Raw genomic sequence first — 14,121 nt, 5'->3', positions numbered from 1 at the left:
AGTTCTTCTGCCCCTTGGTTCTTTTACAAGTCCTTACTCCTGCACGGGCTACATTATACTCTGTATATATATTTGAATTTTTTGCTTCCTTGCCTTCTATTCATTCCTTGAAAAATCCCAGTTTTGGCTTACTCTAACCAACTTGCCTTTAAAAAAAAAAAAGCTCCTATTCTACCTTTAAGTGGAAGAAAAAAGCATGAAAGCTTGTTGATTGGGTTGTCTATAGATTTGTCACCTAATTTCAACTGGTTACTTAGTGTAGTAAGGCAGACTTCTTATACCTCTCTAATCAATTTCCTTTCCCCTTCACCGTAGAAAGTCTTCCATCCATTATTGCCTCTCCTTTAGCCCCTGATTGAATCTCTTTTCCTCAATCAGCTGACCTGTCCTTTCACTTCACAGAAAAAATGGAGACATTCAGTGAGAGCTTCCCCTTCTTTCCTCTTATCTCACATCACTCAAATATTCACACACACAAACACACACCTCCTTCACCTGTCTCACGTGAAGAGGTGGCCATTTAAAAAAAAAAAATTCTTACTTTCTGTCCAGGAATCAATACTGTGTATTAGTTCCAAGGCAGAAGAGTGGTAAGGGCTAGGCAATGGGGCTTAAGTGACTTGCTCAGGGTCACACAGCTGGGAAGTGTCGGAGGCCAGATTTGAACCTAGGATGTCCTGTCTCTAGGGCTGGTTCTCAATCCACTGAGCTACCCAACTGTTCCCAGAGCCATTCTTAATCAAGGTTAGCACTTCATCTTTCACCTTTGATTCCCTTTTGCCCCGTGTTCTCTAGAAGATTGCTCACCTCCATCATCCTACTGACTAACCTTGGGTAACTTGACAGTGCTCAGTTCTGGGCTCTTTTATTTTCTCTCTAAACTGTTTTATTTGCTAATGTCTAATGGCTTTAGATATTAATCTCTATGTAGATGAAGACCAGATCTGTTTATAGAGCCCTGATCTATCACCTCAGCACAATTCTCAAATCGCCAACTTCTTTTTGGACATCTCAAACTCACTATGTCTAAAACTGAACTCATTATCTTACCTATCCCCCCAAAACTCTTCTCATGTTTCCTGTCATTATCAATAGAACTATTTTTCTCTCAGTTAACTTCAATATCATTCTTTCATCTATACCCCACATATTAAATTTGTTCTTAAGTCTTAATTCTATCACTACAGTAGCTCTTATAGGTCCCCTTCTCTCCCATTCATAGCTAGCTACCACCATGGTACAGACTTCCATCACCTCATGTACGTACTACTGGATTAACTTTCTGGTTCGTCACTCTGTCTCAGGTCTCTCCATTTCAGTCCATCCTGTACTTAGATGCCAAAATGGTTTTCTTAGAGCATATAAGGTGGCACAAAAAGCTCTCTCTTTGGATATGTGGATACCCCCTCATCCCCCAGTTCCTTACTAGAAAGGCAAAAGAACTTGTGCAGAGCAGCTCCTCTCCCTCTCTCCACAGTGCCTGACAACATTTTCTTACATCCCTCTGCCCAACAGCCCAATGAGAGTGGGTGGGACACGTTGGTAAAGTCGGCAGCTCACAGGATCACAGGAGGCAGAGCTGAAGGGGAGCAGAGCACTGGAGCCACTCCTCTCGCTCCTCCCCCTCTCTAAACTCCCTGGTGACATTCTTTACTTCACCTGCCCCTCTGCCCTGCAGCCCAATGTGAGCCTGTTCTCCCTCCCCTGTGTGGTAAGCTGGGGGTCAGGTGGAGGTGGGCCCAGCACTCCATTTCAAAAAGGTTCACTATCACTGTCTTAGTGTATAGATCCAAATGTATTGGTTCCTAGTTCAAACTCCAGTGGTTCATTACCACCAGGTTCAACTATAAAATGTTGTTCTTATTATTTAAAGTCCTTCCCAACTTGATATCTTCCTATCTGATCTCTTAAATTTATTCCCTTTAAGTCAGTCATCAAGTATTTATTAAGCTTCCATTATGTGTGAGGCACTGGGCTGATTACAAAAAGAAATTTAAAAAACAGTCCTATCCTCGAGGTGTTTACTTTTGAATCCAATTACCCTGACCTTTTTGCTCTTCCTCATACACAATACTACATTTCCCAAAAGACATCTCTATACCTTTTTATTTCTCCCCATAACTCTTCACTTCTACCTCCCCATGCACTGCTAATGACTTTAATCTGATACTCTCTTCCATTTACACTATATATATTTTGTCTATATGTAAATTATTTGCACGTTGTCTTCCCTGTTAGAATATGTGCTCCTTGAAGACAATGAACTTGTATTTCTTTGTGTCCCTGGTGTTTATTCATAGTTATTTGTTAGTGTCTCTTCAGTTTTTTTTTCTAGGTATTATGAAGGGAACCTCAAAAAGATCCTTGGTTATTGTCATTAAATTGAAATTTTAAAAATTACTTATTACTATGGAAATAATTATTTACCTAATTACATATCAAGATTTCAGAAGAGCTGTCCTCAGAATCAAGATGACCCTATTCATTCCTTGTATCAATAAAAATTTGATCCATAAATAACTGTAGTTATTCATTCTCTGATTAGTAATAGTGCCAGGTAATAACATTACCCCAAATGTCTTAAATCATTAGGTTTGAAAAATGATGCATAGTTATGGATATAAGAAACTTCAGTTTTTCCTAAATGTGTCATATTTATTCCTTTGTTAATAAAGGGTATGTGAAAGCAAGTATGATTCAACATAGTCTATCACCACTCCTTGAAAAAAAATATCAAAAGGAATGACCTAGACAGAATAGGTCTTTAAGTGTCATCTTATTTAAAACAAAAAAAGTAAGAAAAAAAGATAGCTTTATACCTCTGGTTCTTTTTCAAATGAGGTGTTTCAATGTTTAAGTACAGTACATTACAAAAAACATACTATATTATGTAATTTTAGATTTCTGTAATGCATTTTAAACCTTTATGCCTTCACACTGAGCCAATACAGAAATAATACTCAGTCTTTCTTCCTTATTTGAGTTTTCTTTGTTCTTCAGCCAGCTGGCTTTTACCCTATGTAATTCACTAAAAACCGTTCTCACTAATGTAATTGTTTACCACCTTCTGGCCAAGGTTAATAAACCATTCTCAATCATTGTGTCCCTTGACTTATGGACTAAAGGAACATCACTTACGTCATTGGTGTTTGAGATTTTTTCCACCTTCATCTAGTAAAAAACATAAGGTACTTCAATGGTAAAATTCTCATTACCTCTAATTACCAACTTGAGACTCTAATAAAGTATAGAATTATTGTACATTGTACATTTAAAATACTATGCAACATGCTAATTGGTAGGTTCAAATTTATCTTGCCAACAATGTAAATATTTTATTGCTAGATGTTTTATGAGTGTCTATTGGCATTCTTTTTTAAGCTACTGCTAATCAATTACTAAAGTAAATCTTATTTGAAATTGTTTGAATTCCAGTAAATTTTTTTTTTGGTGAAAATATTTATTGCTTTTTTTTTTCCTTTCGGAATTGAGCAAATGGCGAACATATATTTGTTTTTTTGCCTGTTTGATCTAATCAGAGGCAATCAGGTAGAAAAGCGGATAGAGAAGTGGGCCTGAAATAAAAAAGACCCTAGTTCAAATTCATCTTTAGATACTTATAACTGTGGGACCTTGAACAATTCACTTAATCTCTACTTCAGTTTCCTCCTAATGAGGGTAAAAACAGCACCTACATCCCAGCGTTGTTGTGAGGATAAAAATGAGATAAGATAATATTTGTAAAGCATTTTGCACACCTCAAAGTACTGTATAAATACCATAATTTTTTAGTTACCACTTATTTTTATTACTTTTGTTGTTATTATCATCGGTTTCCTCCTTAATCTCATCTTTTTTCTGTTTTGTATACATAATGGAGTAATAATTATTACTTTGTCATATGGCATCCAGGCTCCTCATTTGTTGGTAGCTAAGTAAGTCATTTCACCTCCAAAGGTTTTCTTTCATTTTATTTTATTGTTTTGTTTTTTGTTGTGTTTTTTTTTTCAACCCTGACCTTCCATCTTGGGAAGCAATACTGTGTATTGGCTCCAAGGCAGAAGAGTGGTAAGGGCTAGGCAATGGGGGTCAAGTGACTTACCCAGGGTCACATCACACAGCTAGGAAATGTCTGAGGTCAGATTTGAACCTAGGACCTCCCGTCTCTAGGCCTGGTTCTCAATCCACTGAGCTACCCAGCTGCCCCCTTTCTTTCTTTTTAACATCTATAAAAGTTAATGGGAATACAAGCCAGTCATCAATTGATCAAAAGATATAATGAGGCAACTTTCAGAAAAGAAGTCAAAACTATCAGTTGTCACATAAAAAAAAAAAAAACTTCTGTAAATCTGTTTTGATTTTAGAGAAGCAAATTAAAACAACACTGAGATCACCTCACACCTTTCTGAAAACATTATATATTTTGAATATTACCAAAAGAGGGTGCAGCTGGGTGACTCACTGGATTGAGAGAGGTCCTGGGTTTGTTCAAATCTGACCTCAGATACTTCCTAGCTGTATACTTCCTAGCTGTGTGATCCTGGGCAAGTCACTTAACCCCCATTGCCTAGCCCTTACACAGTATGGATTCTAATATGGAAGGTAAGGGTTTAAAAACAAATACTACCAAAAGAGGCCTGACCTTATTCTGATTATCTACTACTTGGGTCTCCTTATGGATAGTTTGAACTTGGTCAGGTCTTTGTCATTCTATTTTATAAATACAATATTTCCCACCTCCTCTGAGGCTTTTGAAATTGTGAATTAGTTTATACTGAATTCATCACTGTTTTTTCATGTTCTTTTCTAAATATTTTGATTTTTTTTTTGAGATTTTCCTTGTCTGCTCAGTTAGTCTATGAGCTCTTGAAACCAAATTATCTCTCTTGTTTATTTTATGATAGTACTGTGCTATTAATAGGAATTCACTAATTCTTAAATGAGTATATTTAATTTCTTTAAGCATATTTTTTTGATAGGAGATATAATTTTTGTAATCCTCAATCCTTCCTCTCCCTTATAGTATAATTTCAGTGTTTTGAAAAAATAAAAATGTTTTCCTATGTTTTTCCCTTCATGTCCTTATCAGGATTCCTTGTGGCTATTTTGTTGACAGTTTAGTATTTCAAAGTGATGAATATTTTGAAATCATATCAATAAACTTTTTCTTTCTATAGAATGTTTGATGTGGGAGGACAAAGATCTGAAAGGAAGAAATGGATCCATTGCTTCGAAGGAGTAACTGCTATCATCTTTTGTGTAGCACTTAGTGACTATGACCTAGTTCTGGCTGAAGATGAAGAAATGGTAAGTATAATTTTCGAAGGACTGAATGTCAAAGCAAATAGCATTGTGGTTTTACCCATTATTCCCAAATTTTTGTTTTGTTTTGATCAATTTCTGAAACGTTAATATCAAGAGGTCTTTGGGGATGATCTTCAAAAGATCTTTTAAAAGATCTGGAAAAGGAAGATGGTTAGATGACATAATTTTAACAAGTTAAACCATTCTAATGATCCAACATGAGTGATGAGTTCTTGCGTGCCAGATTGACCCAGAGTGTAGTTTCTGCCTTCCCACCTTCCACTCCCTAACTTGAAGGGAACATAAGAAATGAGTTGCACTCATATCTATAAGCCACCAGACTTGTGGTACAGAAGATGACAGGGAATTAAGATGAGCCTCTCATAAAGTAAAGACTGTATTTCTGAATCTCTTACTTATAGTATTACAGCAATCAGTCTATGATAGCAACATATTGTTACTTGTTATCTATAAATTTTCAATATTTATGTTTAAATAACATGAGGAAAATACATATTCCCTCTGAAGTTGCTACATAGGCTTTTTTGGATGGAAAAATGAAGAATTTCAGAAAGAGAGAAAGAGATAAAGAATAGAGGGGTAGTGAATTTTTTTTTCAGTGCTACATGGGGCACTATGGAGCTACTATATATATATATATATATATATATATATTATAGATGTCAAAAATGTTTTATTATATATTTAACTTTTGAAGCCATAATTTTCTTAAATATGTTATATTTTATGTAAAAAATAGCTTAAATATTTTCAATTTTAACATGCATTTTTGTGTTAGGTCAGTAATAAGATGGTAGTTTTGAGTTGGATGTAATTTATCTTTGCAAGAATTAACTAAGCTGTACTTCACTAGAGAACTGCATTCATGGAGTTATTGTTGCTCTTGATACAATGGCAATTTTCTTTTAATATTAGAATCGGATGCATGAAAGTATGAAGTTGTTTGACAGCATCTGCAACAACAAATGGTTTACAGATACATCTATTATTCTTTTTCTAAACAAGAAGGATCTTTTTGAAGAAAAAATTAAAAGGAGTCCTCTCACTATCTGCTATCCTGAATATGCAGGTATTTTGCTTTCTTTGGAAATATTGTCAAATCAATTAGTCTTTAAATATAACTGAAAACTCTTGTGGTAAATTTTTATACTTTTAAAATAATATATTATCCAAAATTTTAACCAGTAAATAAAAGGAGATCATTTTTCTGAATAAAACATGATTTATTAATAGGGGCATACTGTCTATTAATATAGGACAGGTCAATCATTCATGGCTTTGTGTGGAAAGACCAGTCTTAGACGAAGTTGTATCTTCCTTCTAATTGACCTAATAGTACACCATTTGTATCTCTCCTGGATTCTGATTGGGATATTTTAATGAAGAGATTAATTTAGAGATCTCAGCTCTTCCCTCAGTACTTCATTATAGGGAAGGGAAATAATACTCTCCAGGTGGGTGGGTCCTTACAGCTTCACTAAGCTAGATAAATGTGGCTGACCAGTGCCCTTCTCTGCTACTTTAAGAAATGGATTTTCAGTTAGCTTAAGAAATCCAGCTTCCTCTAGCAATCTTTGGCTAGAAAAATATAAATCCTCTCAGTCACGTTTCCAATAACTTTTTCTTATTGTGGACCATGTCACGAGAAATCTATCTGAGATGCCTAACAAGGATAAAAGGACATGAGCTTTCAAAGCCCTTGGGAAGGCTGGATTATTTTTTCGTGAATAAAGTAGAGAGGTTTCACCCTACCTTACCAAAAGGCAAGAGTTTTTGCCATTGCCCAATTAAATGTCTTGGGAACTGAGTAGTAGTGATTGATTTATCACTCGCTCAGTTGAAATCTTGAGAAACTGCCTGATCCTCAGAGTCTGGCATTTGAAGGAATAAATGGATTCATGGAAATATTGCTAATAAATAATATAATCCAATAAAAAATTTCCTCAATCTGATATTGCTGTTGTAAGAACCCTTACTTTTACTCCATTTAGCGGCAACTATTTTGTACTGGAAGAAAGTTCATGTTGTTTTATGGATTAAAACTCATAAGATAGCTTGTAAATTGGGAAAACCTGGATTCAAGTGTATAGTAGGACTTTGTTTTACATAGATTCAACAACATACATGAATTCAAGTGTATGTAACTGGCAATTGAAAAACACAAAGAGAAATACATAAAATAGAAATTTTTAATTACACACATCATTTTCCTAAGAGCTGTAAAATCTCACAGCATTTCACCCAGATATGCTTATTCTCACTCTGAGAATCATTAATGAAAGTCATCACATTGTTTTATACCAATATGAGTCCTTGTCCCAAATTCTAAGTTCTCACTTCTAACAAATCATGTTCCTATCAGAGTAGTTTTTCTCTTTGCTTTATCTATACCAAGAGAGTATTTAAAAAAATAAAGAACTCTCTTAAAGTCACAGGGTGGGAAAAAGTCATTTTGAAATGTGAATTCCCCTGGGAATTAGAGGTGGCTTCATTGAAAAGTTCCTATTTTTGAAGCTCTTGAAAGGTAAAAGTTACATAAAATTTGAATAGACCATAAGCAAGGTATGAAGAAAGTATTAGATACATTCGACCAATACTGAGTAGTTGAAACATATAACATGTTGGGGCATAGTAAAAGAGAAGTCTAGAAGCAGGCTAGTTAAATTGTCAGAAGAATTTCCCGTTTTATGGTTTTAATCAATAAAATAAGGCATATTTAATGTCAGTTATTAGTAATATAGACCACACTGTCATTGCCCTTTTGCAGAAAGCTTTTGCATTCTTACTAGTAATATATTTTTGTCTTGGACTCCTCTTCTGATTTCCCTCAGTAACAACTTACTTGGTGATCTCATCAGCTCCCATGAATTCGATGACAAACTCCATGCAGATGATTCACTTTTCTCTGTCTCTTGCCTGACTGAGCTACAGTCTCACATCACCAGCTGCTTTTAGACATCTCAATTTTGGCATTTCATAGTTATCTCAAACTTAACCTGTTCAAACTGAAACTCATAATCCCCCCCCATCCTCTTTTCTCTTCCCAATTTTCATTGCTTTTGAGAGCTGCCACTCTTCTGCCAATCAATCTTGCTTATAACCACAAAGTCATCCTTAACTCTTCCTCTACCAAAACATCCCATCCATTGCTAAACTCTGTTGTTTCTACCTTCAAAACATCTAGAATATGTGCCTTCCTCTCTACTCTCACAGACACCACTCTAATCTCAGATTCTATGCTCAATTTCTCCACCTTGAAAATTTTCATCCTAGGTTAGCTTTATTTAGCAATACGCAGTATACTTTTTTTAAACTTGAAATTTATTTTAATTTAATTTTATGTTTTGTTCTTTTTTCCTATTTAAGGTTCAAACACATATGAAGAAGCAGCAGCATATATTCAATGTCAATTTGAAGACCTCAACAAAAGAAAAGACACAAAGGAAATATATACCCACTTCACATGTGCCACAGATACTAAGAATGTGCAGTTTGTGTTTGATGCCGTAACAGATGTCATCATAAAAAATAATCTAAAGGATTGTGGCCTCTTCTAAGATTTTTAAGTTTAATGGTAAATCAAGTTTCTTAAGCCAAATGTAATTAAATTTGGAGCTATATACACAGGAGCCTCACTATATAGTATGACCAGCTGTAGCATGAAATTCACAAGGCAGGTCCATCAGAGATCTTGATTGAAGATTGTTCCCCACACCCCCACCCTTGGAAATATCAGAAGGACCATATTGTAACACTGTTAAAAGCCTGTAACACAGTCCTCAAGCATGGATCCCAGGGAAAAGTTATAGCGAGGCTCCAGTGTATGATGTTTGCATATTTGCAAATATGGAAATTATTCTGTGCATACCTATATTTATAAGTTTAATTATTGATCTTTAGGTTTGAGGAATGGCTTCACAAAATTCTAACCTGATGGTTTTCAAGGTGAAAAATATAAAGTGACTTGTGCTGAATGATAGACCAGTACTGTATTTGCCAGTTTTAAACAGCTTTATTTATGTTTATGTCTTGTAAATTTTAAAGTACAGTAATATTAAGAAACATTGAAAAACTACCTTGATTGTATGTATACTTGTAATTGTAGGAATGTTATTTGTACAAACATTGAACAAAATATTTTAATAACTTGGTTTGTCCTCTAAATTTGTTGTTTATTGAAATGCTCTTAAAAGAGGATAAATATACTTGCCTTTGGATTGATTATTTAAACAAATCTTGTACATTTTAGTTTTTTTTTTCTTTTTTAAAGATGCATGCTCCCTTATTCTCTATTAGGTTTCAGTTGCAAAACTTAAGATGTATTTCCAATTTTTGATATGTTGTAGACAGCCTCACACTTAGTGCTATATCTAATTTTTAGTCATCTAACTTAAGTTTTCACTTTAAAATTTACTATGTGATTGGTATATATGCATTACCTTAAATGGTGGTGCCAAGATTAATTTTTATACATTTTAAATGAATAAGCTTTTATTTATAAGTAAGTTGAGATGGATGTTGAGAGCATTTTTGTGGGCTAAAATGTGAGTATAATAAATTTAGAGACATTCATTTGTGTATTTCCTTTGGGAAACTCTTTGTACCTAGCATACATGATAGTTTGAATAGTCTACTACTGATTCAGCACAAGCTTTAAGTTTAGCTATATGACTAGATTCAGATTTTATTATCCTGCTATGCTGAAATTGCCCTGTCTTCTATGGTATTCATATTGCCTTCAAGTGTCTTAGGTCTGTTTTATTTCATTTATTAAAATGTTCCATTTCTCTTAAACATGAATAATTAAGTTTTCAAAGTATAACTACTAAAGCTTATTAGAAGTAAATAATAGTCTATACTCATAAGTGTTACATATCACTGACATGTTGCACTTTGATAAAATCATTACTTTCCTATTACTTGGGCTTGTCTCCCTGTGTACCTCTTTAAGCCATTTTCAGCAAAACTACAAAGAGGTTAATGCTCATCCCAGAAAAAAATGTTATTTTAATTGTTTGCTTATAAGCAGATTTCATAGTGGTTAGCTCATATTTGATTTTACCCTGCCAGTTAGCACCCATCAGTTTGTGTGTCTGTGTTCTTTAAAGTGCTTACATGTGACTTTGCATTAATGTCAGTCTCGATTATAAGAGCTTTTAAAAAAAATTGGAAGTTATCCAAATTTTCTAACTTTGTTGGTCTAAATTCTTTATGTGCCTTTTCTGAAAAATATGTTTTTCATTCAATTTATTGATGGAAGAACTGCTACATCCACAGTATGAAGATAAGAGTAAAATAAAATTGTGTAAATTTTCCTCATAAAAATTATGATTGAAGGAGGAAAAAAAGGAACACACATTGGTAAGCCATCATTGATGAGGACCTGAACTTTATTCTGTGTAATTCTATATGTTACTAATAAAGCCTAATAAATTTAAGATTTTTAAAATTTTACAATCCAGTTTGTTGATTCCATGTATTATTTTGAATTTTTAATATACTGCAGGCCAGTGGGTGTTTATAATAATAGTAATTAGTCGTAGTAAAATAGTAAAAGTAAAAAAAAATAGTAAACACTATTTTCCCAGTTTTTTTCCTTTGTTCTACTATAAAATCTGTCCAGCTCTCTCAGAATTTGTTCATCACTTATACCTGTAGTTTGCTTCCTGTTTTCTTTTATTCAGAGAGAACCAGAAATTTATTATAGTTTACATTTCCCTAAGAAATGTTATATGTCTTAAGAAAATCTCAATTTCCCAAAATGAAATTAATTCAGCTCAGCCAGCCCTTTCATGTGAAGTCTCTCTCATTTTGGAATAAAGTATAACTTCTACAAACTTTATATTAAGCCTTTGTGTCAATGTAATTTGCTGAAGAAATAACCTATGAATTTCCTAAATGCTCTTTACTATGGAAATTAACTGGCATTTGCATTGGTGAATTTTAAAGGTAAGAAGCAGACAAAGTTAAGTTGTAAAAAGATTCTTTTCCAGCAAGAATAAAGCAAAACACGTGTTATCAGATTTTGGCAATTTTTTTTTTAATTTTCATCAGCAGCCTCGTTTAAATGGAATTCATAAGTCAGGCTAAACTAAATACTTTCATATGCTATATTGTTTTCCATTTAGCATTAGTTTTATCAAACATAATAAATTTACCATTTAAGATGCCTACCTCAATTCCTACTGCAAAATCATTTGATTAGGATACTATTCTAAGAACATTCCCAACATTTCATTATTGGTGTTGTTGTTAGAATTGACAATTGAATTTAATTTTCTTTGCTACTTTAAAATATTTTCATATGAGCTATTTTTCTTTGTTCATAATCCTAAAAACATCTTTTTGAATATGAACTGTTTTCTCAAGTAAGATATGGGATTAGACATAGAATTTGATAAAATAATAACTGTACTTCCTGAATAACTATGAAATGAATAAAACCGAATTCCAGTATATACTGAAATGTATTATGTGTAATACTTAACTCCCTCCTGCAAACAGTAAAACAATCTAAAACCATAAAAAAGATATAGTTTAAAAAAATTAATTCTTGGAACAATTCTTGGAACAGAGTGATAGGTGTTTCCCTTTTGTTTAGATGAAGGCCTTACCTTATTCTTTACAAAGAATATTAAGTATATTACACATGAGTGCCTTCTTTCTCTTTATCTTAAAGTTTTTTCACATCATCTCCCATTTTCTACTTTTTAATTTCCTGGAAATAAAGTGACTTTCTGCCAAGACCATTCTCTCTACATATGCACTTGATCCCATTTTTCCTTCCCCTCCCATCTTTTTCAGGCAAATTGCAACCTTGACCATTTCCTCTTTTAAATCTTTTAACTTTTCCATCTAATGGTTCTTTCCTTACTGCCTTCAATTATGTCTGCCTCCCCATCCTAAAAAACAAACAAAACCATTATTAGATCTCCCATGCCTTTAAGCTTTTTTCCTTTATCTAACCTTTCTTAACCAACCTCCTAAAGGGAAAAAAATTGTCTACACTCAACCTCTACTTATTCTTTCCTCAAACTTTTATAAATCTGTCTTTTGTTCTCAACACTTATTGAAACTACTCTCCAAAGTTACTAATGATCCTTTTTTTTTCCTGTGCTCAAATTTATTGAACTATTTGCTACATTTTATAATGTTGATCAACCTCTCTCCTCCTAGATGATTTTTTCTCTCTGAACCATTATGGTGTTCTTGTTTGTTTTTCCTACCTAACCACTCCAGTCTAATTTACTAGTATATCACTTGGGTCATTCCCTTAACTAAAAAAAAAAAAGAATATAGTGGGAAAGAGCCACAGATGCTGATAGAGGTAGATCTACTCAGGGATCCCCCTGAATACCCAGCTGGGTATTCTAACCTCTGGTTAGTGAAAGTGAAACTGAATCATTTTCTCTCAGTGACCCAGTTGTGCAAATGCCTTGGAGACAGTTGCTATAAAAACAATATCTCTTTTATTTTAAGAGGGAATACAAACAGGATCAGAACAAGGGGTCCCTAACTGTTAAGAGATCTACCTAATTTCCTACCATCCTCAATGTCCCTTGCAAGAGGGAGCCTTCTGGTTTTCTGGCTAACTTAGCTCCCTATTTCTATCTAGGTGTCCTCAAAACTGACTAAACTTAACTATATATGATACTCAGTAGTTGGTTAGATTTATTCCCCCAAAATTGTCTCTGAAAATCTTATGATTAAGCTCTAATGGCTAAGTTCCCCCCAGGGGGTCTGATCCCTGATCTGACAGGATTTTTTTAAGTAAAACCTGAAAAATCATAGCAGATATAGTCAGATCCTTTTCTAGAGCTTTCCAAATCAAATAGTACCTCCAAAGAAGAATTGGGAAATTATGTTATTATATTATATTATATTATATTATGTTATGTTATGTTATATTATATTATATTATATTATATTATATTATATTATATTATATTATATTATATTATATTATATTATATTATATTATATTATAATATTCTCCACAGTCAGGTTAAGATAGATGAGCTATGACAAGCCCACCTTTCCTCCACCACTTCAGGACAGGGAAGTTCCCAACCTCCAACAAGAAGTCACTACTCTCCCTAGCAGTTGTCAATAACAGACAGTTCCTCCCCTGCCTTCTGCCTGCTAAAATTCTTTACCTTGAGTTCCTAGTATGCACCTTAAAGACAGCCTTCCACTTCTCATAAATCTTATGACATCTTTATGCCTAGTCGTATTTGTGTGTATGTATATTTCTGTATGTATATGTGTGTTTTTCCAATGGGGCTAGAAATTTGAGTTTGGACCAGACTGAGCTTTTAAAAAACAAACAAAATAACGCCAAGTGCACAGAAGAGTGAAAGGAAGTTCAGAAAGGGCAATCAACTTTGATGTATACGTGAAAAAGCTACATATAAAAGTTTTACAGTGCTTATAAAACACTTTTCCTGTTGTTTTTTTATAAGTAGTGAAACTCATGTTTATTGATCTATACATAATAGAGAAAAAAAATTTTCCCCAAATCCCTAGTTTTCTTCAAACTTTAGTTCACATACCATCCTAAAGTACCTTAGCCTTTCCAAAAAGGAAGTGTGGTTGTTAGAATGCTGGCTCTAGAATAAAAACATATATCTTTATTTTCCACCCAAATCATTAAATGAAAGAATTGAATGTAACCTACAATTCTAAAATCTATGACCTTGTGGTCTCCCCAACTGCTAGTGGTCTTCACTTTCCTCCAACTCAGCATACACACATGCACACACACACACACAGACAGAGAATCACCTTGGAATTCAC

At 33.8% G+C, this 14,121-nt stretch overlaps 1 protein-coding gene across 1 annotated transcript in view; it reads left to right on the top strand.

The window, feature by feature from the left end:
- The window catches only part of GNAI1 (G protein subunit alpha i1), an 81,460-nt gene extending 70,681 nt beyond the window's left edge, over nucleotides 1-10,779 (top strand). Inside the window, exons 6-8 of the mRNA XM_001364564.5 lie at nucleotides 5,178-5,307; nucleotides 6,241-6,394; nucleotides 8,692-10,779. Of these exons, the coding sequence (XP_001364601.1) occupies nucleotides 5,178-5,307; nucleotides 6,241-6,394; nucleotides 8,692-8,882 (475 nt within the window). The 3' untranslated portion in view covers nucleotides 8,883-10,779. The remainder of the gene's footprint in view (nucleotides 1-5,177; nucleotides 5,308-6,240; nucleotides 6,395-8,691) is intronic.
- Nucleotides 10,780-14,121: the final 3,342 nt, after the last annotated feature.

Source organism: Monodelphis domestica, chromosome 5, assembly GCF_027887165.1.
Source record: "Monodelphis domestica isolate mMonDom1 chromosome 5, mMonDom1.pri, whole genome shotgun sequence".
In the NCBI taxonomy this organism is placed as follows: Eukaryota; Metazoa; Chordata; class Mammalia; order Didelphimorphia; family Didelphidae; genus Monodelphis; species Monodelphis domestica.
Note: the sequence above shows the minus strand (reverse complement) of the source record. Positions and strands in the feature narration are given on the sequence as shown.